At 54.8% G+C, this 26,281-nt stretch overlaps 1 protein-coding gene and 1 long non-coding RNA gene across 5 annotated transcripts; one reads left to right on the top strand and one right to left on the bottom strand.

Annotated features, from left to right (window-relative positions):
* Positions 1 to 8,750: 8,750 nt before the first annotated feature.
* Positions 8,751 to 9,486, top strand: LOC131921587 (uncharacterized). Its single transcript, XR_009382029.1, has 3 exons — positions 8,751 to 8,792; positions 9,145 to 9,203; positions 9,290 to 9,486. It is a non-coding gene; the product is annotated as an uncharacterized LOC131921587 (long non-coding RNA).
* Positions 9,487 to 9,520: 34 nt separating this feature from the next.
* Positions 9,521 to 22,415, bottom strand: Arhgap33 (Rho GTPase activating protein 33). Of its 4 annotated transcripts, none has more exons than XM_059275125.1 (22): positions 22,336 to 22,415; positions 21,498 to 21,607; positions 20,334 to 20,431; positions 20,166 to 20,250; positions 19,751 to 19,831; positions 19,511 to 19,648; positions 18,960 to 19,052; positions 18,040 to 18,162; positions 17,880 to 17,957; positions 17,731 to 17,797; positions 17,596 to 17,655; positions 17,354 to 17,506; positions 17,179 to 17,281; positions 15,736 to 15,880; positions 15,574 to 15,656; positions 15,382 to 15,489; positions 14,245 to 14,390; positions 13,460 to 13,613; positions 13,231 to 13,376; positions 13,081 to 13,155; positions 11,249 to 11,917; positions 9,521 to 11,157 (listed from the first exon to the last, which is right to left on the bottom strand). In XM_059275125.1, exons 2-22 carry the CDS (start codon positions 21,573 to 21,575, stop codon positions 9,902 to 9,904), a joined length of 3,939 nt encoding a protein of 1,312 aa, XP_059131108.1. In that variant the 5' UTR covers positions 21,576 to 21,607; positions 22,336 to 22,415; the 3' UTR covers positions 9,521 to 9,901. The 4 variants fall into 4 exon arrangements, with proteins under 4 accessions (XP_059131108.1, XP_059131114.1, XP_059131122.1 ...); XM_059275131.1 differs by having other exon boundaries at positions 21,498 to 21,580; XM_059275139.1 differs by lacking the exon at positions 21,498 to 21,607 and having other exon boundaries at positions 22,336 to 22,409.
* Positions 22,416 to 26,281: the final 3,866 nt, after the last annotated feature.

Genomic DNA, 26,281 nt, shown 5'->3' with positions numbered 1-26,281 from the left:
GAGTCAGGACTCCAGAAGTTGGAAGGCAGAGGCAGGAAGGAGGACTGGGAGTTAAGGTCATAGTAAATTTATTTATTGATTGATTGATTCCATTTACTTATTTATTTAGTGGTTTTTCGAGACAAGTTTCTCAGTGTAACAGCTCTGAGTCCTGGAACTCACTTTGTAGATCCGGGTAGCCTCAAACTCACAGTGATTTTGAGGCTAGTTACGGCTTTATGTGCTCTCCCCTGTCCCTTCTCATTTTGTCCACGAGCAACCTGGCTTGTACTTGGTGGGTTAATACAAGGTCAGCTCTGTTCGGGAGCTGCTGGTGTCAACTTGCATAGATGTCCTGGGTTCATGACAGGGCTAGAGGATTTTCAGAGCTTTCAGGAAAACAAAACAGACACCCACTCCAATGAGCCACTGGCCATGTTCATCCTGTGTTATAGTCTTGAATACCCAGGTGTCAAAGGAACAACATATCTACATGTAGAGTTGGGTCGGTAGTGTCATTCAAAATTTGAGGCAGGAAGGGGTCAGACATGATGTGAGGGCAGAGATGCTAAGCCTTACACACACACACACACATCTATCAATTATCTACAACGTCCAGGAAAGAGTCCATGTTTGCTGGGTGTGATAATGTAAGCCTAAAATCCCAGCACTAGGAACTGAAACTGGAGGCTGCAAATTCAAGGTCAGCAGGCAGTACCTAGTGAGACACTATCTCAAGCGTGTGTGTGTGTGTGTGTGTGTGTGTGTGTGTGTGTGTGAGCAAGAGCAGCCTTCAACACTTTTGGTACTTACTTGTTTGTTGAGATGGGGGTGTACTGTGTAAACCTGGCTCAAGCGTCTGGGGAGCAACCAAGGGCGATCGTTACCATAACCCCATGTCAAGGGCATTAGCCTCAGTGGAGTTAGTGGGAAGCTGTGCTGGTCATGGGGGCTCGTACTTTGTAAATATCCGTGTGTTCTATGAGTGCTGTGGAGGAAACAAGGAAGCAGAAGGGAACACATCGTGTTTAAATTGGTGACCGGTTAAGGACCCAGAATTTGTCTTCTGTCTCCTTTCTGTAGCCCCTATCTACCTGTTTCAGAGACTGGAGAAGCTAGGAAAAAGTGAGGACAGAGATGGAAGGAGAGGGGCCTTAGAGAATGGGCCCCGGGTCAGGGATGTGGGGAAGGGGGCAGGAGCCCAGGAGAAGGCACAGTGTGGGGATGATTCTGAGGCTAGGGCCAGGTGGGCTGAACGGTCCAGGGGATGTCTAAAGGAAGCCATCCCGGAGGGCCCTCGGGTATGGGGCTCGGGGAAGAGGCTGGAAATAGTCATGGGGTGGGTGAGCCTGGGAAGACAGTAGTCAGGGATGAGGAGCTAAGGTTAAGAGGGTCCAAGAGGGTGTGGCTGGGAGCTGGAGAGATGGCTGAGCGGTTAAGAGCACTGGCTGCTTTTCTGGAGGTCCCAGATCGATTCATAACACCCACACAGCAGTTCACTAGCTCCTTTAACCCCTGCTCTAGGGGGTTCTATTCCCTCTTCCGGCCACCGAGGGTACTAGGCTCTCGAGTGGAGCACTCACATACATACAAGCAAAATATCATGCACATAAAATTAAAATTAAAAAAATAAGAGACATCGGCTGTCTTCAAGTCCCGGAGCAGGCCGGGGGGAGGAGAACCGGCTGAAACCTCGGGAGCCGGCCATCAACGTCCCTTCCGCTACAGGAAGGTGGGGCTGCTTCTTAGGGGAGGCTACTGCGCAAGTGCAAAATGGCAGGAAGCAGCCAGTGCACATGCGTACATGCGCCTAGGATTCCCGCGCAGACTGCCATCACCGTACCACTTGTCACGTGACAGTGACAAGCGCGCCCAACGGTAGGTACCAAGCTATCTGGGCCAGAGACCAGGTCTAGAGCTAACTGTGCCTTCAGCTTTCACCATATCCTCTTCCTCTCCACACTCCACCCCCAGCCCACCTTTCACTCAGACCCATCTCTATTCTGGAAACCTAAGACCTCCCCAGCCCGCAGGCCCCACCAACACCCTCCAGAGCTGTCCCCAGGCTCCAATTCTGCCTGCGGGCCTTGAGTTTCCCTGGAATGCCCACCCTGCCCTAAAACTCTCACTGTCACTACCGATCCTTTGGGTTTCTGGGCTTCTGGTGTGCGGCTCCCTAACCAGGCCTACCAGACACCTCCTTTCCCATCAGACCCTCCCGAATCCCCTTCTCAACTGGCACTGCTCCCCACTTTCAACTAGCCCTATTGTCCTTCACCTCCAGTCTGCCCTCAGGAGCCTTTCTAGCTGACCCCATTCCAGGAACTGACTGCAGCAGGCAGCAAGCTGCAGATGCATTCACAGGCTTCACGCTTCCCTGTGGAGCTGGGCTCCGTGAGGGATCCAGATGCCCAGGTGGGCCGTCTGCACCGCCTAGCTCTGGCCGGAGGCCCATGCTGGGGCCTGGCCAGGCTCCTGCGCAGAGGTGAGGTTCCAGCTGTTGGTGCAGTGTAGGGAAAGAACCAACCAGCACCATGGAGCAACAACTTCAATTGACTGGTTCATAACTGAGTGCCAGGGTCCTATGTTGTCGCTGCTACCTGTTGTGTGCCAAGATCTATGGTCAGAGATAGGCTACAGGGGGTATCTGGCCTCTGGATGGTTGGGCATGAAGTACAGCTGGTGGGGAGGGGTTTCACTGGGTGTGACAGGGAGTCTCACGGTGTAAGCATTCTGCAGAAAGCTGGGGGAAGAGACCCTTGGGAGCTGAGATGGCCTGGGCAAAGGCCCTGAAGTCAAAGTGAGCTGGGCATGGGTATGAACAGCCAGACTCAGGGAGAAGAGTGTGAAGAGGTATTGGGTCCAGATAATAAAGAGCCTGCGAAGATGTATTGTTTGATGTTGGGTCGTAGGTGCCACAGTAGCAAGAGAAACTAACCACGATGCTAAGACTTCATTTTCCGAAGGAGCAGAGGGGTACAGCATTCTTGGAAAAGACCTAACTCCAGTTACTTTATTCCAACAATTACAAGGTTAATTGGGGCTGGAAAATGTTCCGCCTGCCAAAGTCAACTTGCTCTTGCTGCCCATGAGAGCAGACAACCCACACACATCTCAGTCCCTTTTGATTATGGCTTAAGAACTCCAAGTCTGCCAGGAGTGTCTTAGGACCAAGGTCGGTGCAGCTGCAAGCTCTCACACAGAGCAAGCACCCAGTGCAGACTCTGCAGAGAGACAACAGTTCTTCAAGGTTTACACAGCCTCAAAACAATTTCTCAGCCTCTGCCGATTAACCCGAGCATGGAAAAGGCTTTGCTGAAACATTTCTCTCAAAGCCAGGCACAAAGGCTTTCCTTACACATCACTACAAAGATGTGGAGGTGTTGATGGATTTTGTGTATGTTTGATGGTACCAGAAGTAGGAAATTCAGCTTTCGATGAGCGTTCAGCAGGTTCACAATTTTCACTAATTTGTGTAAGTTGATTGTGTATCTGACCACTTTCTAGGCTTGCTTAATAGCTCTGATTGTTTGCTGAGTCTGAAGATATTTCTCTCTCTTAGTTGAAGAGAGAGAAAACATCCATCATGGAGCACACGTCATTCTAGTCCTCAGGCTGAGGGTGGACGATAAAGACTCCAGGAGGAGCCTGTGCTAATGAGACCCTGTCTCAAAAAAAATTATTTTTTATGTTTAAAGAACTAAATCTGTTTTTGTACTGAGTATCATACTTGCTGTTGGGGTTTATAATTATAAGAATAATTAGTAATTCCACCTACGTTTTCGGAAGGTTTTTCTCCCTAATTATATACATGTGCTAAATTTCATGAACTTCACTTCTTCTTCTTCTTCTTCTTCTTCTTCTTCTTCTTCTTCTTCTTCTTTTTTGCATTTTTTTTCAAGACAGGGTTTCTCTGTGTAGTCCTGGCTGTCCTAGAACTTACTCTGTAGATGGGGCTAGCCTGAACTCACAGAGTTCTGCCTGCTTATGCCTCCAAGTGCTGGGATTGAAGGTGTGCACCACCACTACCCAGCTAACTTCACTTTTTCTATATCTACAAAGTTAAAATGTGATTTTTTTTTCTCCCCACTGGTGCTAGGACTAGAACCCAGTAATTTATTCATGCTAGGCAAGCACTTTGCCACCGAGTCATGCCTCCAGGCCCTCACTGGGGGATTCTAGACAGGAGCTCTACCACTGAGCCACACCCTAGCCCCTCACTGGGGGATTCTAGGCAGGGCTCTACCACTGAGCCACACCCCCAGCCCCTCACTGGGGGATTCTAGGCAGGTATTCTACCACTGAGCCACATCCCCAGCCCCTCACTGGGGGATTCTAGGCAGGGCACTACCACTGAGCCACACCCCAGCCCCTCACTGGGGGATTCTAGGCAGGGGCTCTACCACTGAGCCACACCCCCAGCCCCTCACTGGGGGATTCTAGGCAGGGCACTACCACTGAGCCACACCCCAGCCCCTCACTGGGGGATTCTAGGCAGGGGCGCTACCACTGAGCCACACCCCCAGACCCTCACTGGGAGATTCTAGGCAGGGTACTACCACTGAGCTACACCCTCAGTCCAGGACATATAAATCATGTCTTTTAACCCATGAAGGTCTGTTACATTGATGGTTTCTTATGTGGAAGCATATCTGCTTTCTGGGGATAAGTGGGAGTTACTCAGGTTTCTGCCTGTGTGATCATAAACAGAATCCGTTTTTAGGGGCTGGAGAGATGACTCAGTGGTTATGAACATTGGCTGCTCTTCCAGGGGACCTGGGTTCAATTCCCAGCACCCACATGGCAGCTCACAACTGTCTGTAACTCAAGTTCCAGTGGATCTGATTCCCTCACACAGACATGCAGATCAAACACCAATGCACATTAAAAAAAAATCTGTTTTTAGTTTTATTTTCTGGTTCGGGAAACTGTCATCCGGTTTTGGAATTAAAGTCAGGGCTGGCCTTACCCTCTTAGTATATTTTTGATTTGGAATAACTCGTGTGGGATGATGTAGTCTTGGCAACAATTTGTGTTTTTGGAAGATGCCTTTGGGACACAGGTTGAGAATAAAAAACCAATTAAGATGTTGTTGCAGAAGATGATGGATAGGCTGTGAGTAAAGCGTGAGGCAGAGAATGTGGTGTTCAGAGGTTGGGGAAGGGCCACCTTTGTTTGGCCCCTGATTTGACACCTCTGGTGTGGGAAGGATGACTGTTTTCATGGCAGATGTTCTAGCTTGGTGGAGTTACTTCTAGTGCCCTGTGTTGAGGCGCTAGTTCCAGGACACAGAAATGGACACAGGGATCAAGGCCATGGCTAACTAGGGGCCAGGGTGGGATGGATGGAGAAGGGACAGAACAGGCACCAAGCCAAAGAGAAACAGTGGAGGCTGGAATTGCCGGAGCCCTTGCCGAAGTGCTGGGGATGTAACTCAGTTGATAGAGTGCTTGTTCATCGTGCTCAGTGCCCCTGGTTGGGTCCTCCGCCCTATGTTAACCAGTCGTGGTGACTGGTAAATCCCAGCACTCAAGAGACAGGAGGAGCAGAGGTTCATGGTCATCTCTGGGTACATACTGAGTGCCAGTCTAACCTGGAATACATGAGATGTGTGTTGTCTGGTGGCCTGCGAGACTTCCGGGAGTATGGAGTGAGCACAGCCTTAGGCCTTGATGTCCCTCAGCTGTCCAGGTAGATGGTGAGAACTCTGCTGGGCAGACGGGGCTCTTCCTGTCTGCACTACTGGGCCATACTTCTATTGTGCGTCTCCTACTGGCCTCTGGTGCCAACCCCAACCAGTGAGTAGACAGACCCCAGTACCCCAACACTCAGGGCACAAAGCCCCTTCCAGCGCCTGGTGCCTTCCCTGGCCTCTGGGTCTCTTCTCACTCCCCAGTGACTGTTCTCATTCTGGTACCTTCCAGAGCTCACAAAGATCCTCTCCCCCCTCCCCCGCTGACTCCCTTGAGTTTTCATGTAACCCACTTCCCAGGACTCCTCCCATCCTCTCAGCCTCCATCCAGCTCCCTTTCCACTGTTCCCCATGCCCCACCCCCGCCTTTCTTCATCCTCTGGTTCTGTCCTAGCCGCTGCCTCGATGGCAGCACGCCTATGCACGCAGGGGCCTTCTCGGGCCGAGGGTTAGTGTTGTGGCACCTGCTGCAGGCAGGAGGTGACCTGCGGCTGCATGACCAGCAGGGTCGTACACCACGAGACTGGGCTGAGCAGGGTGATACCAAGCAGAGCTGGGAGGTGAGTAGTGGCCAGGGTACAGTGGGGTCATCGAGGTCAGTGGATGCTCCCGGTCTAACCCTGTGCCCCACCCAGGTGCTGGAGCTATTACAATGGTGTCGTACCCACATGTCAGCACTGGTGCAGAGCGGGGAGTTGGCGCCCACTGTGTCCCTGAGTCGGTTGCAAGCTAGCTCTGGACACAGCCTGTGTGGCTCCCTTCCCTCACCAAGGCTGGCACAGGCAGACAGGTAAGAGCCCACGCCCTTGAGCCTTCAGGGCCAGCACACCCAGTGACCCCATACTTACCCCCAGCCCGCCCTTTACCCCAGGGCACTGAGGCAAGGACGGATGAGGAGATCCCCTCTAACCCCAGGCTTGGGGTTCGGCCAGGTAAGAGGGGGAAGAAGGGAGATCAGGGACCCCTGCCTTCTCTTGGTGCTCAAAGCCCTGCTCTCTTCCCTCAGCTGAACAGCCTGCAGCCACCGGCACTGATAATGGGCATCCCACTGGTAGACCCCAAGGAGCTCGCGCCAACCCAGGGTGAGCCTGACCGCACCTACGAGAGCAGTTCTCAAACCCTCATGGCCAAGTGAGAGCCCCTTCCATGCCCCCAGAGAGCCCCTGCCTCCTGCTTCCCTCACAAGGACGTCCTGCCATGTCACTCACCTGCTGCCCCTTCTCCAGCCTCCTGTGGAAGGGCCACCCCGTTACTGTACGGCAGCTGAAGACCCCTGAAACTCCCCCTGATGTGCTATTGGCTGACCTTCAGCACTGCAGGTTACCAGCCCCAGCTGACCACTGATTCCAGCAGTCCATAGCCGAGAGGATGTGTTACTAGCCGTAGTTGTGGTTAAGCTTTGGTTCTGTGCTAGCATCCAGCACAGAGCTCTCCAGCTGTAGGGACACCCCCTGTCCCCCGACACCAGAGTACTACCCACAAAGGAGGAAGGGATGGGAGGGGCCTTAGGCTGGTATGGTGGGCTGGGGCTGGCTCTGCCACTGCTAGGCTGTGATGGAGGGTCTCAGTGTTTCCTGCATGGTCGCTGGTGAGACAGTTTTCCCCTGGCCCATGGTAGGTGGTCTGTGGCCAGGAGCAGCCCTCACCTTGAGCAGCTGGGGCAGATTGTGAAGGACCCTCTGCTCCCTCACAGCATCCTACACCACCCTGGCCTGCTGCTGCTGATGGCACTGAGCCCCTCAGAGGACCTGTGCAGACTGAGCCTGCTCTTTGAGCCGGTGTGGCTGGGCTCCCTTTATTTCCTACTGCACTCAGCAAGACCGGTTGCGGAGGGTTCCCAAGGCCTGCCAGGCCTGCGGCCAGGCTCTCTGCTGCTGCAGGTGGTGGAGGCCCTGTTGTTCCTGCAGTCCCGCTGCTGGGCCCATGGTGGCCTCAGTTCCCATGCTGTGCAGCTAGTGCGGCCAGGCCTGGCTAAGGTTAGCCACCTGGAACATGGGCGTCCACTGAACCAGCCTAGGCTGCAGTCCAGGTGAGAGCCTGCCCCCATGTCTGCCCTGTGTTCCTCCCAGCAGCCACTGGTTCACTAGACCTTTTGGCCTCCCCAGGCTGCAGCAGGATTACCCCCAGGGAGACCCAGGTCCAGGACTTCCCCCACCCCCTGAACTGTACCCATGGCTGCCACTTGAACTGATCCGTGGTGACATGCCAGCCACTACCTCAGATCTCTACAGCTTCTGCATCCTGACCCAGGAGGTCTTCACTGGTCAGTGACCCACCCTACGCTTGCACCCCACCCAGAGACATCCCACTAGGGTGGGTCTCCTCATGGTGCCTCTTCACAGGAGAGCTGCCGTGGGCTGGGGGAGAGGGGCCTGAGGTGAAGGCAAAGCTGGAAGCAGGTGAGAGCCCGGCACTGGACCCCTTGCTGCCAGCTCCCTACCAGGCCTTGGTTCAAGCTGGGCTGGGCCTAGAGCCTGCTGACCGCTGGGGCAGCTTGCAGAGCACTCGGTACCTATTGCGGAAGGCCATGGCCAAGGTACAGGAAGGTCAGAGTGGCATGGGAACTTATGGAACCCCAGGCAGGGCTCATGTCACATCTCACCCCCTTTCCACAGGAATCAGCACCCAAGGTCAGCTCCCCAATAGAGTGGACAACACCGTCTCCTGTAACCCTGGGTTCCCTGCCAGGTTAGAGGGTACAGATGATGATGGGGTGTTCTGGACACTGTGGAGGTGTGCATCAAATTCCAGCCATCTGGCCTGTATCCCCAGAGCATCTGTACCGTGAAGTGACTCCCAGGGCCAAGGCCAGATCAGGGCTCGTGCTCCCTTTCCCAGACCCTTCCCAGGTAGGAAGCAGGGGAGTGGTCTGGTAATCAAAGGAGGTGTGGGGGCCCAGACAACCACGCCAGTTCCTTGCCCTTGTTTTCTGCAGGCCCTGGAGACTCCCGAGGTCACAGATGACAGGAGGGTCCAGCAGAATGCAGCCTGGGACTCGGGCAGTAGCTTGACTCTAGGCAGCAGCCTCAGTCCCAGCCCCAGTCTTCCTCTAGACCCCAGCTCTGGTGTGGAGCCCAGCCCCAGCCCCAGCATGCACTGTTGCCCGGAGCCCACCTCAACAGTACGGCTACCCCAGTCCGCTGCTAACCTGCAGCCCCCACCTCACAAGTCTGCCAGCTTCCTCTCCTGACCTGACTCCCTGAGCAGCCCTGCTTCCCCCAAGGCCCTGCCCTGCGCACCAGCCCTTAGCCAGCCTCTTGCTGGGGACCCAGAGCTCTGAGGAGCAGTGTGGGGGGAAGAGCTGCAGGGGCAGCTGGGGCACGCATGGGCTGCTTGTTCTGGACCCTACCCTGCATGCTGACCAACAAAGAGGCTTCAGTGCCCAGAGAGCTGCTGCCAGGGAAGACCACCTAAAGCCCCCAGGCTCTGGGCCTCCGTGGCAGCTGGTGGCAGCTCACCCTTTCCTCCTGTAGAAACCTGATAGTGAGGCTAGTGAGCCCACAGAAGGCACTCTCTTCGACAGCCTACAGGAGTGAGATATACAGGCTGTGGTGGGCGGCCCAGGCCCCTCCCTCAGCCTGAGCTAAGCCCAGGTCTGTCTGCCTTCCTGCTGCCCAGGATGGATCTGTTGGAGGAGATCATGGCAGAGCTGCAGAATAAGTGCCACCTTGAAGACAAACCCAGCTGAGCCCTACTCTTAGCCCAGACTCGTAGGGTGCCACAGCTCTCCCTGCAGTCATTACCCTTCCCCTTCCCAGGACTGACCCCATCCCTCAGTGTCTACCTCAAAGCAAAGAAAGTGGTAAAGTCCCCCAGCTCGTCTCTTCTTCATTCACGGGCTCCAGCAGCCAAATTTCTGCCATTTTTATTCATTAATGTTGTCAGGTGGTTTAGTGGGGTGCATGGGGAGAGGTGGACAGGGACTTTTCCCCACCCCTGTGCAGACAGCAGGACGGGCTGAAGGCTCCTGGAGAGAGGAGGAGGACAGACAGGGTAGCAGCCTTGTTCCTCCCCAATTTGTGCAAGGGCCCCCAGGAGGGGGTGGGGGATGGTCACACCCTGCAACTCAGGGTAGGGATACAATGATTTTGGGTTAGGGAGCCACATCAGAGCAAGTTACAAAGTTAGAAACCTGGAGTAGGGTGGCGAGCTCAAGAAAATACAAAACAAAGGGTTGACTAGGGCCAAGATCCAGTTGTGTGTGGGGGGGTGTCTTTTCCTGACCCTAGCTCAGCAGTAACTTCTGGTCTGTCCTTCTGAATGTAGGGTCCAGCTGGGTGTGGGATATGGAGGAGGGGGACCAGCCCCCTCCCCTCTATGTCCTCCATTTCTGTACAAGGATCCTCGGAGCTCGCCTCCCCTCCCATAGGCTGGTGGAGCTGCCCTGTACAGCAGGAGAGGCTCAGGGGAGCCCCAAGGTCCTGGCACCCGATGGGGGGTACGAGGACCCCACGGGGCCCGCTGCTTCTGGGGTAGGCGGGGAACAGGGGGCCCAGGATCTGAACGGCTTCGGGGGTGGGCAGGAGGAGAGGAGGAGGAGGAAGAGGCAGGTGAGGGGCCCCTGGGTCCTAGGGCTAGGTTGACATAGAGGGGCTCAGGCCGGGTAGGGCGCCGGGCAATGTGCTGAGAAACTGAGTGGCTAAGGTGGTCAGGTGGAAAGCAGGAGGCGGGCGGTGGGTAGCTAAGCAGGAAGTCGGGGGACCTGTGGAGTGGTGGTGACTGGCCAAGCATGCCATAAGAGGCATTGAGCCTGTCGGGGGGCATGGAGCGAAATGGACTCCAGGGCCGGCTGGGGCCAGAGTAGGAGGTCCCCTCCCCTGCCCCAATCTCATAGTATAGATTCTCTCCTCTGTCAAGTGCTGAGGGGGTACCCAGAGAGTTCCTCCAGACTGGGGCCGGGGAGCTAGGTGGGAAGGATGGGGGACCCAGGGAGTACAAGCCTTGTTTGGGGACCCCAAGGAAAGGTGGCAGACACTCCCGGGGGGTTGAGAAGAAACTGGGGTTAGGACCCTGTGAAGGGACAGAACATGGGGACTGGGCTGCCATCTCTGGAGCATCCCTGTAAGCCCCACTTGCCCTGAGCTGGGCACTGACCTGGGAAGGGCCTCTGGGACCCCTCCTTGAGGTTCCCAAGGGCCGCTGGCTTCTTACCAGGCTCCCATCACTTTGTTGCCTTGGGAGGTAAGGTGGGGGACCTGGAGCCCAGGCACCTGGATGGGCTAAGGAAGGAGGGTGTGGCCCACTCCCTGAAGTCCCGACAGGCTCCCCGCCCACCTCTAGGGATAGTGAGCGGCGGAAAGGGGAATGGGGAGCAGGTGGGGTGCCCCCCTGCTCTTGTTGGCTCTGTTGCTCTGCCACCTGCTGAGCCCTCTCAGCCAAAGCCAGAGCCATGAGGCGTGCTGGGTTCTTGGGGGGTGGGGGTGGAGCCCCACCAGGGCGCAGCAGAGACAAGGGTGGGGGCAATAATGGTGAATCCATGCCAGGACCTACAATACAGAAAGGAATAGGAAGGCGGTCAGCTGGGTCCTGGGACAGCCTGGGGACTAGTGGGAGTGAGGTCTACTGAACAAGACTCACTGCACTGGCCTGGAGCTCCTCGGGGACCAGTTGGTGCTAGCTTGCTGCTGATTTCCTGCTGGCAGGTGTCACTTAGCTGGGCCTCAGCTCCACGCAGTAGCAGGGGGATGAGATGGGGGCGCAGGCCTGGGCTAGGGCTCAGAGCGGGTGTTGGGGTGACTGGGGCAGGTGTTCCTCCAGCCCCCAGCAGTTCCAGGACAGCGGGAGGCACTGACACAGCCAGCGGCTCTGAGATGTCCAGGGCAGTGGGCAAAGCAGAGCTGGTGGGCCCATGGGGTGACAGGGCCTGTGGGGTTGCCCGAGGTGGGAAGGCAGAGGCAGAGGCTGGAGGTGCTGGGCTGGCGGGAGGTGCAGGGTCCCCTGGGGTAGGGCTGCTGCAGCGAAAGGTAAGGGGATCAAAGTCGAGTCCCCGAAGTCCTTCCAGACAGCGGGGTGGACTGAAATCCAGCTCATCACCATCATCTAGCCAGGCTGACGTGCGGTGTGAGGGGGACCCAGAGAGTGGCCCCAGACCAGCTGCTGAGGACTCTGAGGAGGAGGAGGAAGAGGAAGAGGAGGAGGAGGAGGAAGAGGAGGACAGGCTCTCACAGGAGCCAGCAGGTGCTGGGCCTACAGGGAAAGCATCACTGCTGGAGTGGGGTCGTCGCAGCCGGTGCAGCCTCTGGAGGCCTGTTGGGAGGGGGATCACAGTTAGAGGTGAGAATCTTACAGCAGATACATCTTGAGGACAGGATACAACTTGGCAGGAGGACACCCAGCCTGACTCAGAAAGAGCTGTTCAGACCATGAGTGGTAGGACAAGGTTCTGAACTGGGTCTGGTGACTGCATAACCTATCTATGAAGCATGAGAAGGGCAGGCTAGCCCGCACTCTACAGGGTGCCTTGGGAAAGCACTGGCTCTTCTGTTCCCATCAAGCTGTGTGCTGAGCCTACCCAACAGCAGCTTCACTCTTGGCCATCTGCCAGAGCCATCTCCCACACTGTGAGTGGGATGGGGATTGCTGACAAGAACCGCCAAAGCCACCGGGTGGAGGAATGGTGAGCGAGTGCTTGCATGTGCACTTGCGCGCGCACGCGCACACACACACACACACACACACACACACACACACACACACACGACAGAAAAGAAAGCAATGGGAGGAGCTAAGTTGCACTGGCCAACTGTGTCTGTGTGTTCTGAAAATCAAGCTGCACATGCAGCATGCTTCCCACTTCCCATGTTGCCCACAAATGCTTCAAAGCAGCTGGGATTGAGCAACGAGGTATTTACATATATATGCACCTGTATGGGAGTGAACCTCCAAAGTGAGGGATGATGGCTGTCAAGAGGATGCCTCTGGTCAGGGCAGCAGCAGGGAGATATAGGGGCTCTTTTAATTGCATCCAGGGGGTTTTGGGGTGTTTATAATATTATTTAAATATTTTCAAAGCGAAAGACTGAACAAAAGGCCTTGTATGAACTAGTGAATACAGCGTGTCCTATCAATAGCAATTTATACTAGCGTGTACCTAAAATTCACCTAGCTCTCACCTGAGGCTTCTGTTTTAAAAGTTTAAACCCTTGCTGGATCTGGTGACTCACCCGTGTAACCTCAGTTCTCATGCCCAAGGCAGTTAAGAGTTGTGGGGCCAGCCTGGGCTATACAGCAAGTTCAGGCCAGCCAGAGCAACACAGCAAGACCCCACCTCAAAACAGTAACAAAACCCTCCAAAACAAAACAAACAAAACTCAAGGCCCTCTCCCCAATCTGAAGTACAACATTTAAGGGTGAAACCAGGGCCTCGGTTCCTCCTCTCTGGGAACGTGTAGGGCCCACCCTGTGCTCACCAGCCCCGCTGGCCTGCGATGACAGAGACTCCTCACTTTTGGCAGATCTCAGTGTGACAGTGTCAGGTCTGCTGCCTGTAGGGAGAAGAAAGTCACCTCCCTCTCCAGCACTATAGCCACTCCCACCACCCACAGGCCTCCGCCTCTGACCTGAAGGCTGGGCTGGGGCCCGGCTGCCACCCAGCCAGGGCAGGGGCTTCTTCCGGGGTATGCTGGGGCCCCGCCCCAGAGCAAAGAATGTCTTCCAACTGCTACCCCCTGGCTTCCGTTGTTTCTCCCCTCGCTCTCTCTTCCTTCTGCAGTGCAGGTGAGAGAGTAGGCAGTCTGAGAAACCAGAGCCTCCCAGCTAATCCTCCCCTCTCCGGCACCCCACTCATACCTTTCCACTGGGGAGGTTGGGGTCTTGGGAGTTGTGGGCTCAGTAGGCGTTCCAAGACGGCCCTGGGTTCGTGCCTGGGCTTCCTCCAGTGTCAGCAGGCGAGTGGAGGGACTGCTTCCAGCAAGGGACTTGGGTCTGGGAAGGAGGCAGCGACCTGGAGAGGTCGGAAAGGGGACAATTATAAGCTTTGGGCCACTTGAGACGACAGGCAAAGCCAAGCGCCACAGCCCAAGCCCCGGCCCCGCAGCGTGCCCACCCGGGCTGGCAAGGCAGGGGCCGGTGTAGATCAGGCGGGAATGGGGGGCAGCAGGCAGGTAAGGAGGAGGGTGAGGCAGAACGAGCTGATGAGAAGGCAGCTCCCAGCAGCCAGCAAGGGCAGCGGCTCTGGTCAGTTACCTCGGGCCAGAGGGCCCTCCGACGAGCAGAATCCTGACTGGGCTGGGGTCCCGGGCAGGGCGGGGAGTCTGGGCAGGGCCAGGGTGGGGTCAAGTCTGGGGACCTCCCACTTCCTCCCAGGTGGACCCAAGGCCCCAAGCGCCCCCAGGAGCTATAAGGGGTGAAGGAAGAACGGCGTCCTGGCCAAGAAGTGGGGATCCTGGGCGTAGGAGCTGAAATGAGAAGGAGGGGGGCGCGGGGAGGGATGGGCCGGGGTGGGGTCCTCAAGGAGCTGGGGGGGAGGTCTAGTCAGTGGGGTAGGGGTAGGGCCAGGAGCCCACCTGCCCTCCCACTGCAGCCCTGACACTGAGGGACAGTAGCCAGGACGTCAGAGGATGGGCTGGACATACCTGCAGGGTCCAGGCCAGCAGAAGTGAAGGTATCACTGAACAGGACCTCCACGTGGGTGAGCAGGAACTCCACCACCACCGACTGCACCCGGACCTCACGGAAGGCTGCTGCCCCGCCCAGCCCCACTGACTCCAGCTCCATAGACCTGGAGGCGGGCAGGTTAGGCCACCTACCTTGAGCCTGATTGACAGTGGTCGAGTGCCAATGGCATAGATCACTGTCCTTCCAGCCAGTAGTCTTGATGTGATAACAGCTAGAATTGGGCTTTCAGCTCCCCCCAAACGTGCTTCCTCCCTCACCTCCTCTACCTCGGTTAGTCCTGAGTACCCACATTCAGTCTGTCAGCAAACCACCCATTGCACCTGGACCTCCAAAAATCTGCTCAGGTTCTGACACACCCCTTCTGCCCTCATCCTGCTTAGTGTAGTTTGGGAAAGTATTCCCCAAACGTCCACGCAGTAAAGACTTGGTCCCCAAGGTGGGGATTTAGGAGATGGGACTTTATGTCACTGGAGGCATGCTCTCAAAGACAATCATGGGGTCCTGGCTCTCCCCTAACCCTTCCTGTGTTCTGGCCATGAACTGGCAGTTTTATTCTGCCATGAACTCTCACCATGTTGCCCTGGCACAAGCCCAAAACAATGGAGTCAGTTGATTGTGGACTGAAACCTCTGAAACTTGTTCCAAAGCAAATCCTTCCTCTTTGTAAGCACTGCTATGGGCATTTTGTTGCAGTTACACAAAGCTGACTGACACGTTAGCCCAGTCTCCATTCTCCCCATGTGGATGTCACAGTAGCCCCTTCCTGCTCCAACAGTCTTTCCTCAGAGAGCCTGTGCACCTGAGCCAGGCTCTCCCAGCTTAGAGGCCTGCCTTGGCTATCCTTCAACCCACAAAGGAGTCTTCACTATAACTTACAAGTCTGGTCTCCTATCATCTGGCTCTGCTCATTCACTCAACTGCAGCCCAGCAGGTCTCCCTGAGATCCCTCCAGATCACCAGTCCCATCTGCCTCAGGTTTGTGCCCTGCCCCTCAGCCTGGTCTGATTCTCCCCAGATGCTCACGTGAGTCCCACATAGGTCTTTACTCAAGTGTTATTTTATGAATGGAGTCTACCCCCTTGAGGGAAGCTTACCGTAGCAGGTTGGGTGCCCAGACAATGGCCAGGTTGCGGGCATGCATGCTGGTGTTAGCGCTGTGTCTTGCCATGCGGGCCAGGTGCCTCAGTAGGTACTCTAGGGTCCTGGGGGCAGAAGCCGCAGTGGACAACTGCTCACTTCAGTCCCCTACATCCCTACTGGAGTCCTTCTTGACCCCGCCCATTTACCTGTAGTGTGGTGGAGGCAGCTGCTGGATGACATCATGCACTCGCACCAAGCGTTCTTCCTCCCCAGGCACTGACATAGCCTCCTGAGATGATGGACAGGCATGATGGTGCTGGGCCACATGCAGCTGGGCCCCCTCTTCCCTGGCCAGTCCCTTTACTCACACTGAACTTCCCATAGAGCTGGTAAGTGAGCAAGGGGTTGGGCAGTTCCCGGAAGTAGAGCTTGCAGAGAGATGACACACTGTGGATATCTTGTAGGAAGGCGGGGCCAGACAGCTCAGGGATCCTCTCGCTGTCAAACTCGTGCCTGAGAATCCCCAGGTCAAGGAGAGGTGTGTTTAATCTGGCTCATCAGGCCATGTCCCTACCCCTACCCACAAGTCCCACAGATGGATACAATGCTCTTCCCTAGGCCCTGTGCAGGGATCCAGAAGAACCTTACTCAATCTCCCACTGACCCTGAGTGGCAAAGACAAGGGAGCCCCAATGTTAGAAAGGGGGGCATTGAGGCTCAGCTGCATGATGCCTCTGCCTGTAGCTACCTAATGCTGACTCCAGAGTCCAACTATGCTCCTACCAAAGGCCGCATGCTGTGCCATTCTCAGAGCTTTAACCAGCCCCTGGGAAAGGATGACCCCAGTGCCCCCTGCTCACTTCTCTGCTGAGTGTCTGCTGCTCACAAGTAAAGCCCTTCCCCTCTGTGACTCCACTCAACTCTCACCTGTAGTCTCTGGTGGCCCCTGTCCTTGCCCTGTTCCTTCCCACCTTTATGCCTCCTTGGCTCAGGCCCTTCTGGTGGTTCCTTAGTTCCTTCAGTCCAAACTTTCCTAGGCCCTGTACAAGGAGCTGGGGTGCGGCTCACTGACAGAGCACCTGCCTAGAAGCACCCGAAGGGCTGGGTGAATGGAGTGCTTGCTTAGCGTGCACACAGTCACCCAAGCACTGACGTGCAGAGGCCCTGCATGTGCTGCCTGGCCGAGTCTCAGTACTGTCTCGGCTCTTTCCCCTGGCACGGGTGCTACCCCCACCACGGGCACTTCTGATGGGCTAGCCCCTGCTCTCTCACCTCTTTCCCATGAGGTTGCCTCCTTCTCCCACTACTCAAGACTACAAGTTCTCCATCCTGGTTGTCTTTTGTGGTGGGGGTGGTTTTTCATTTTGTTTTGGTGTTTTGAGAAAGTCTCTTACATAGCTCAGGCTGGCCTAGAACTCCCTATGTAGCCAAGTATGACCCGAATCCCTGACCTCCTGCCTCTACCTCCCAAGTGCTGTGATTACTGGTACAGCACTATTCTTTGCTCTTTCTCCTAGTTTATTTTGGCCCCCATTAGCCCCAATCGACTTCTCTCCATTACACCTGTGTCATTCACTATGGGATCCCCAGCCCCACAGTCAGTCTTGGCCTGTAGTGGGGTGCATGGAGCTGACCCTCTGGAGATGCTACTTCTATGCTCATCTTCCAGCGCTAACCTGGCTATCACCTCCTCAAGGGAGCCTCAGGTCACCATTGCACCGTGCCTTCCTAACTCCCAACAAATATGACCCTGGCCTGTAGCACAGGGCTGGGACAGAAGGTGCTAATAAGTGCAGGCTGTGGGTGCTCACCGAAGCCTCTGGATGTTGGAGGACACGCCTGAGAGCCGGTAGATTCCATCCACCACACCATGCGCCTCAATAAACTCGGAGCAGCATCGCAACACTTGGGGCACTGGGAGAGAGGAGCAGGGTCAGGGCCAGAGCTGCATCTGAGGCAGGATGGGTGAGAGATGCCAGGCCTCACCATCCTGGCCAGAGTTGCTGAGATGCTCTCCAAGATCACAACCAAATACCCTCTGCCGCAGGATTCCCCGCTGGCGCAGCCGCTGGCGGGAGGGCCGAGAGCGCATGAAGGTGCGGAGGAGCCCTGCCAGCTTCCCACGTGGCCGGGGTACAGCTGTAGGGGCAAAAGCAGACCACTCAGAGTCAGGAGTGCAATTGATTTGGTAAGGCCGGGGCAGAGACCTGATCCCTTGTTTTCATTACCTGATGTCAAAGCAGAGATACCCTGAGGAGCTGGGATGCCACACAGGGGACTGTCAGCATCTGTGGGGTAGATAACAGTAGAAGGGATAGGTGGTAGGAGGGGGGGGGGGGGCGCCCACTCTCCGTGGTACTTACCTGCCTTTAGGCCGGGGCCTGGCCTCTCTGTGAAGAGCTCCACACACTCACTGGGGAAGAAACCAACCTGAGGAAAGACCACAGTCAGTAGCTGGGCCACCCTGGTGGGCAAAGTGCTCTACTGCACATGTCCACCTTACCCAGCTCACCTGGAAGCCCCGTTTGCCCCGCCACCAGCTACGATCCTCTGTAGGTGGCATGTCGATCACTGAGACAATGTCTCCCACCTGGGAATGGGTAGAGGGAGGGGGTTCAGGAATGGCAGGAGAAACGGAGCACAGGTAGAGTCCGCCTACTGCCAAACCTCACCTCAAAGGACAGCTCATCTGGTGCCTGGGCAGTGTACCGCTTGACCACATGAGCGGCAGCCACGGCAGGGATATTGAGGGAAGCCTCTTCACTGAGGAGCAGACGCCGGCCATGGTTGTCCAGCTGAGATAGAGACAAAATGTGGCAAGGAGATGTCAGAAGAGGGTAGTTAGTAAAGTCACACAACTTTCCTTCATGTCCAGTGAGGCCACCACCTGTCCCTAAGACGGTCTGTCAGTCAAAACCATTGCCCAAACACCTAGATTCTTACTTCCTCTTTAACAAAAAAACAACAAAAAAAAAAAGGCTGCAGAGATGGCTCAGCAGTGAAGAGTACTTGCTAGAGGACCCGGGCTCAGTTCCCAGCACCCACATGGCAGCTCACAACTGTCCGAAACTCCAGTTCCAGGGAATCTAATGCCTTCATCCAACCTCTGCAGTCAAAACACTTACCCACATAAAATAAAACAATTTTAAAGCTGACAAAGTAACAACAACAGCAAAAAAAAAAAAGTCACTTCTTCTTCCCCACCCCGACTTATCCCAAGACCCTCCTGTCCCCAAAGCCTCCATAGATACCTGCACTTTCATCCCTCATAGCAGACACTGCACATTTTATCCAAAACTCATCAAGTATTTTAAGTTACTGTCAGCCAGATGTACGTGAATCACAAGCAACACATTTCTAACTGGCATACCTTTAAATCTCCACAGCCACACAACTACACACACACACACACACACACACACACACCTACCTTTCTCTCGCAGGCATGCACCCACACAGACACTAAAATAATACCAATGCCTCCTCCCCTCTGGCTTTCTTCTTTTCTGTGCCCACACACTCCCAGACTGTTCCTTGTGCCTCAGACACCTCTCACTAGATCCTAGCTCCAGGTTCTCCATGTCAGGCCCACCTCCATCCAAGTGAGCACAGGCCCACAGTTGAGGTTACTGTCCACCAGTCCTGACAGGGTCTCCAGGTACTGCAGCAGCAATGGGACCAGCATCTGGGAGCAAATTGCCAAGGAGGGCTCCTGTGAATGGATGAGGATAGAGCCCACTGCCCTCCCACAGGGCCCAAGCTCATCTCTCAGCAAGGCTGAAATCCACCCTGGATGCCTGGGCATGGCTCAGCTGCTAAGTTCTGAAATACTGTCACGCCACACTGGGCTAAGCTCTGGAGTGAAACTGATGTGGCTGTGCTGGCTTATGAACCCTTGGACCTTTCCATAATCCTCAAACCAAAGGGACCCTCTATATCTTGTTCTAGTTCTAAGGCTTCTCCATTCTGAGGGGTTGGAACTCAGATCATACGACTGCAGCCTTCCAAGTGCTGAGATTACAGGCTTACACCAGCACGCCCAACTCAAGAGATCTGTACTATTTCCCTTGCCTTGCTGGCTGCACACATAACTGATGAGGATACCTTTGATGGCTCAGGCAGGGACTGAGACAAGTAGGTTACCTGGGCAGCCCTGGCGCCTTCTGGGGGTGGAGGGAGCTCTGGGAGGCAGGAAAATCTCCGGTCAAATATGCACCGGTGGAGATGGGCATCCAGGGAACGGAAATCATCGTAGCTCCGGAGAACTGGCCAGGAGCGGCCCTGTAGGGGCAGTCAGGACAGAGGGTACCGACTCCATTACACAGAGCTGAGGACTACAGTGGCTAGTCCCTCAGGCTAGATGAGAGGCAGGGGCAGCCTCACCTGACAGGTCACCTGTACCCCAAACACCAGCTCATTTTCTCCAGAGAGGTTAGGGCCTTCACGCTCTGGGGACAGCAGGAGCTGCAGAGGGAAGCACAAACCAAAGAGAGGGCTTCAGTTTTGTCCCAGACCTGACCTTTCTTAACTGGTTCTCCTCTTGGACCTCCACAAGGACAAGGCCTGGCGATACCACTGTCTGGGAACAGAGCCCTGGCATGGAGCAGATGCCTAGCAGGAAATTGCTGTGGAAGAATACATAGAAGAGTAAATGATGAATGAGAGAGCAGTCCTCCTAGTCAGCTCAAGCCTCTGTTTCCTGCTGGTATCTGCTCAAACATTCAGGTGGCCAGGGCTCAGGGATGAGCTTCAGAGCAAAGTGGCTGCTAGCAGTTCACCTGGGCAGAAGTTTCCATACCTGAATGTGGCCAAAGTCGACATTCTCATAGTGGAAATGGGCACAGTCAGCCAGCCGGGGGAAAGGACCTCGAGGAGCTGAGAGCCTGGGAGACAAGCAAAGTATCAGCCACAGCTTTCTCCTGGAGCTCCCTTCTCTCCTAAGATAAGCCCCCTGGCATCCTCTCACCTCTTCCCAGCCTTCCCCTTTGCTCCAGGTCCCCCTGTAGGGGGTACAGGCTGCACTGAGCCTTCCCCCGGGCCATCCAGGCTGTCAGTGCTGCGGGCCTGTAGAGCAGAGAGAAGAATCAGAGGCCCCCAGAGATGGGAGCAGGGACAATGGGAACATTGTTATCTGCCAGCTTGGGCCTTGAGCCCGGAGGCTCTCCACACTGTCTGGCAGCATGGGGTAAAAGGGTAGGTCAACAGGAGATGAGTGTTGGGCTGTAGAGCAGCCTCCTTCTTCGTGTGTGGTCTGGGATGAAGGACTGAGGTGCAGAGACCAAGGGTGAGCAGGCAACAGGAACGAGAGTATGCTGGTCCTGTCTGTGCATGTTTAAGATCCTTCTATCGCAACTACAGGGTACAGTCACTTGCCACTGTCTGGACCTTCACGATCCACATTAGTCTTGTGCTCCCAACCTCTCCCCTCCTGCCAGGATGGTTTTCACAAAGTACAAATGTGACTGTTTTTTCCTACATTCCGCTTCAGTGACTCTCATGCACTCTGAACGAAGTCGGAATTCTTGGGTCTGACAGTCACGCTTCCTTGAGCTGGGTTCTGTTTGCCTCCCCAGCCCTGCCTCTACCCTGCTGCCCCATTCTCAGAGCTGTGAACTTTTCAGAACACAAGTGCCACCTTCTCACTTTCCTTCTCTGCCTTGGCAAAGGCCATTCCTCAGACTGGAACCTAGTTCAGCCACCCTGTCACCAGGTTCTCTCCTCATTTCTCAGGTCTCACCTCGTACGTGTGTTCCTCCAGAAAGCCCTCTCTATCCATTTAGGCTGCTGCACACATTTTTCTCCATCCCCTGGGCTTCCTCCATCCCAGGGTATGCAGCTGTACCTGAGTTTATCCATCTCACTCTTAGAAGCCTCTGGCAAAGAACTCAACTCGCCCACTGGACTCCGACCTCCCCTGAAGCAGGGCCCCAGACAGAGTTGGGCAGAGTTGGAACTGTATGTAAGATTCCTCTCTGGGTCCCTGATATGCAGTGTCAATCCAGTTGCACAGCATAGACCGGGCAACATCTGATAAATTAACCAGCTGCCAGATGGGGATTCAGGGATTTGCTAGACTGGGCTTTTCCCTCCTCCATGTCCCTGCAACCCCGAGTTCATCCCTGGGTCTCACCCTCAGAGTCTGTCCCCTGCCAGCCCATGAAGCTCCCCAAGGCAGGATGTGATCTGACTGTTTCTGTGCCTGGAGCATGGGGCCTGCACAGAGGAGGTCTCAGTGAATGTCTGTGGAGTGAGGGAATGAATGGATGGCTGAATGGGAGCAGTATGGTGGGAAAAGGAGACATGGAGGAGGGGAGATGAAGACAAGGAGATGGAGAAGCCCCAAGGCTCAAGTGCAACGGAGGCACGATGTTGGCCTCTAGGGTAGAGTAAGGCGGGAGAGGATGAGATAAAGGTTCAGATCGATGTCGGTGGGAGGATTGCAAGCGGGTGGCATGGGGTGAAAATGAAGCAGGAGAAGAAAAGGGTCAGGCAGGGGATGGGGTGGGATGGGGGTGGGGCTCAGGAATGAGAAAGGGGCTGTTGAGAGCAGGAGGTGGTGGTCGGGAGGGTGGCTGAGGATGAGGATGCTGAGGAGGGCGCTGGGATGGGGGCTGGTTTCCAGGAAGCCTCAGCAGACGCCTGCGGGGGGGGGGACGCTCATGGGGCGCGGGTCCTTGCCTGAACCAGCCCCCTCTTTTCTGAAGTCCCGGTCCTCCGCCACTGTCACCCCCTTTTCAGGGCCGGGAAAGGGGGGAGGGGAGATGGGCGCCGAGGGGGCGGGGTCGAGGCCCGGGCTGCGACCCAGGACCGGACCGAGGGGGGGGGGACCATGGGGACCGCGACGGAGGGTGAGGGGCGGCGCGCGGGCCGCGGGCTCGGGCGGGGCCGGGGGCGGGGCGCTCAGGGCGGGGCCGCGCGGACAGACTGGCACGCGGACAGACAGACTGATGGCCCCGAGGGCCCCTCACCACCATGGTCGCGGTAGCCTCCTCAGACCCTGGCGGCTTTCGAGCCCTCGTTCGTAATCCTCGCCGCCGCCGCCGCCGCCGCCGCCGCCATGGTGACACAAAGGGGAGGGCGTGAGGCGCGCGCGGGCGGCCGCAGGCCCCGCCCCTAACGGCTGCCGGGGGCTCTGGCGCGCGCCCCATGAGGGGCGGGCCAGCGGGCACGCGGAGGCCCCTCTCATTGGCTCCGATTTTGGCCTGAGCGTTACGCCCCGCCCACAAGGCGGCTGCTTATTGGCTTGGAGTGAGGCTCCACCCCGCCCGGCCCGCCCCTCCAGTCCCGCCCCCCGAAGTTTGACAGCGCCACGCCCACGGCCGCTTGGCATTGGCCGTCAGCGCCCTCCTGAGATACAACCCTGTATTCTTTATGCTCCGCCGCTGCCACTTCTCTCCCTAAGCAGTCCGCCCTTTCCCTAGTCCGCGGTCCGCGGTCGCTCCTCGGTCGCTCCGTTGGGTTCTCTTACGGTCATCCCTCAAGCAGCCTTTTCGAAGTGTGGGTCCTCCAGTCCCCACCCCGTCAGCCCTGATCCTGACCCCACCCACAAGCGTTTTGATCTAGCACACCCAGCTTGTGTTCCGACCCTAGGCTCTGCGCGACTGGGCCTCACCCCATCCACCGGACATTTTCCCTTGTTTCCCCCATATTCGCTTATGACGGGCCAGCCTCTCGTCTTTGACTCCTCTTTTTCTGGGAAAAGCTTCCGTACGGAAGGCTAGAACATTCATGCCTCTCAGAAAGCCAGGCGCAGTCTTTTTTTTTTTTTTTTTAATACAAACGATAGAGCAGTGCTCAGAAAGCAGTGCAGCCACGCCCTTTCCGGAAGGATGCTTTCACTGATGAGGACCTGAACAGGGCCCTCCTCTCGGGAGCACGCCCGTCCCTGGTCCATACGTTCAAAGACTATGATCATTTAATTAGGGGATACACCACTAATCAAAACAAGAAAAAATACAGCCTTACCCACATGGAAGCTCAAACCTCTTCCAGCAGCCTTCTAGTCCTCCCTTTCAACTTGATCAGGATGTTATTATAAACATCTTTCATTGTTCCTTATGTCTAAACAGCTACTTCTTGATTCAATCAAATGTGTGGTTTGTTCAAAAAGGCTGAAAACACATATTTACCTTGTTTCTGACTTAGAGGACTGACTGTTAGAAATTCGTCCCATTTCTCTTCATAAATACGTATGTCAAAACAACCCTGATCATATAGTCGCCATCGTTTTATTTATGAAAAGTTCCTAAGATATGGCAAGTTGACACCCACATATCCACCAGGTAGATCTTACCATTAACATGTTTACTATATTCCTTTTATCTCCCATCTGCTTATTTATTCACCTGTCCAACTCATCTTTGGGTGCATTCAAGATAAATTAGGCTGGGTGTGGTGGCACACACCTGTAATCCCAGCACTTGGAATGTGAAGGCGGGAGGCTCAGAAGTTCAAAGCCAGGTTGAGCTACATAGTGAGTTGGAGCCTGGGCTATATATGACCCTGTTTCAAAAGACAAACAAACCATTACATCCATACCGTCCTGGGATGTACCTGATTTCATTTTTTAAAAAACAGTATTGGTATCTAAGGTTTTTTTTTTTTTTTTTTTTTTTTGGTTTTGGTTTTTTGAGACAGGGTTTCTCTGTGTAGCTTTGCGCCTTTCCTGGATCTCGCTCTGTAGCCCAGGCTGGCCTCGAACTCACAGAGATCTGCCTAGCTCTGCCTCCCAAGTGCTGGGATTAAAGGCATGCGCCACCACCCCCTGGCAGGATTTTTGTTTGTTTGTTTGTTTTGGTTTTGGTTTTTCGAGACAGGGTTTCTCTGTGTAGTGTTGGAGCCTGTCCTGGACTAGCTCTGTAGACCAGGCTGGCCTCAAACTCACAGAGATCTGCCTGCCTCTACCTCCTGAGTGCTGGGATTACAGGCGTGTGCCACCACCACCCGGCTTTTGTTTTGTTTTGAGCAGAGTTTCACTATGTATTCTTGGCTGGCCTGGATTTCCTTATGTACGACAGGTTATTTTTAAACTCACAGAGATCACCTGCCTCTGCTGGGATTAAAGGTGAGTGCAACTATGCCCAGCTAGCATACATCTCCTTAACTAGAACTCAGTATAATTTTCTTTTGAGAAAAACCCCTGTGGTAGTTTGAATGAAAATGGCCTCCATAGGCTCATATGTTTGAATACGTGGTCCCTAGTTAGTAGTACTGTTTGGGAAGGATTAGGTGTGGCCTTGCTGGAGGGGGTGTGTCACTGGAGGGTAGGCTTTGAAGTTTCAAAGGACTCCCATTCACAGTGTCTCTCTGTCTCTGCCTCATGTTTGTGTCTCAAGATGTGAACTCTCACTGCTGCTCCAGTGCCTGCCTGCCCGCTGCCATGCTCCCTGCCATGAGGGCCATGGACTCACCCTCTGGAACTGTGAGCCCCAAATCAACACTTTCTTTTATAAGTTGCCTTGGTCATGGTGTCTTATCACAGCAACAGAAACGTAAAATAGGGCCTAGAGAGATGGCTCAGCAGTTGAGAGCACTGGCTGCTTTTCCAGAGGACCTGGGTTCACATGGCAGCTCACAACTGTCTGTAACTCCAAGGTCTGACACCTTCACACAGACATACATGCAGGCAAAACATAAATGCAAAATAAAATAAAAATAAATTATTTAAAAAAGAAGAGAGACCAATACAGAAAAAAGAAAGAAGAAAAGTAAACAGCCACATACAATGAAATTCACCAATCTCAAGTTGAGCTCAGTGGGGGCACCCTTGTGTGTTTCATGCCCAGTATAACAACTGACTTTTTTCAACACAAGGTCTCACTATGAGGGTGTCCTCAAAGACAAGATCCTCCTGCCTCAGACTCCTAGGATTACAGGTGTGTACCACCACATCCAGCAATCAGATTTTTATTGCGTATTCTCTAAAGCACCTCTAAGTCAGAGATAATAGAAGAAACAGGAAAACAGGTGGGCAGTGCCCACTTTTCTAACCGAAGCTGCACCCCTTTGGTTGTGGTTCAATATGTTGAAGGGCTCAGTTTCAAGGAGAAGAGAAGGGCTGTCCCCTGGATGGCACATGTATCAGAGAATGGGCAGATGTGTTTATAGTGATGACAGGTTCTCAATGGTTCAGGCAGGAGGTAGCCCAGACCAAGAGGAGGGCAGTGGAAAGGAGTTGGATTCTGATAGATTCTAAAGAGAACACAAAGTCGGGACCTGCCGGGTGACTGTGTGTGGGAAGCGGGGAGTCGGGCTTTGGTGCTGAGCAGGGAGAACACAGCTGAAGAAAGTGAAGAAGGGGAACAAACTTTGGGAATAGACCAGGAATTTGAGGACCTGTGGATGGAGATGGCGACCGGAGAGGGAGGGATGGTAGCAGGAATGGGGTATGTACTGCTGTCTAACACCGATGATGATGATCTTTTTTAAAAAGATTTATTTATTATGTATAGTATTCTGTCTGCGTGTACACCTGCAGGCCAGAAGAGAGCACCAGATCTCATTACAGATGGTTGTGAGCCACCATGTGGGTGCTGGGAATTGAACTCAGGACCTCTGGAGGAGCAGTCAGTGCTCTTAACCACTGGGCCATCTCTCAAGTCCCAACATTGATGTTTCTTAACATGGATGACAGTGCCTTTTTCCCCACCTGACACATAAAAATCCACTTCTGAGTTACATGAGTCAGCTCCCCCCCCCCATATTACCTAGAACCATGGGCTTACGCATACACACACACACACACGCACACACACACACACACACACACACACACACACACACACACACACAAACCAGAAAGGAAATGTTTTGTTGGTCAGGGGAGGCAGGGAAGGGGTTACATTTCCTATTAGCACAATCAGCCTTTCTACAACAATCCATTTCTTAGAGTTTAACAGTAAACTGGAAAAATGC

This window comes from Peromyscus eremicus, chromosome 1 (genome assembly GCF_949786415.1).
Source record: "Peromyscus eremicus chromosome 1, PerEre_H2_v1, whole genome shotgun sequence".
Taxonomy (NCBI): Eukaryota; Metazoa; Chordata; class Mammalia; order Rodentia; family Cricetidae; genus Peromyscus; species Peromyscus eremicus.
This window is presented reverse-complemented; position numbering and strand designations above follow the sequence as displayed.

What these genes read in the sequence shown, in the direction of transcription:
- Arhgap33 (XM_059275125.1), bottom strand. Translation starts at nt 21,575, where the DNA reads ATGCTCCAGGCACAGAAACAGTCAGATCACATCCTGCCTTGGGGAGCT. An exon ending in GGGTACAGGTGACCTGTCAG is followed by an intron (nt 19,649 to 19,750) that starts GTGAGGCTGCCC and finishes CTGCCCCTACAG; the next exon opens with GGCCGCTCCTGGCCAGTTCT. An exon ending in AAGGCGCCAGGGCTGCCCAG is followed by an intron (nt 19,053 to 19,510) that starts GTAACCTACTTG and finishes ATTTGCTCCCAG; the next exon opens with ATGCTGGTCCCATTGCTGCT.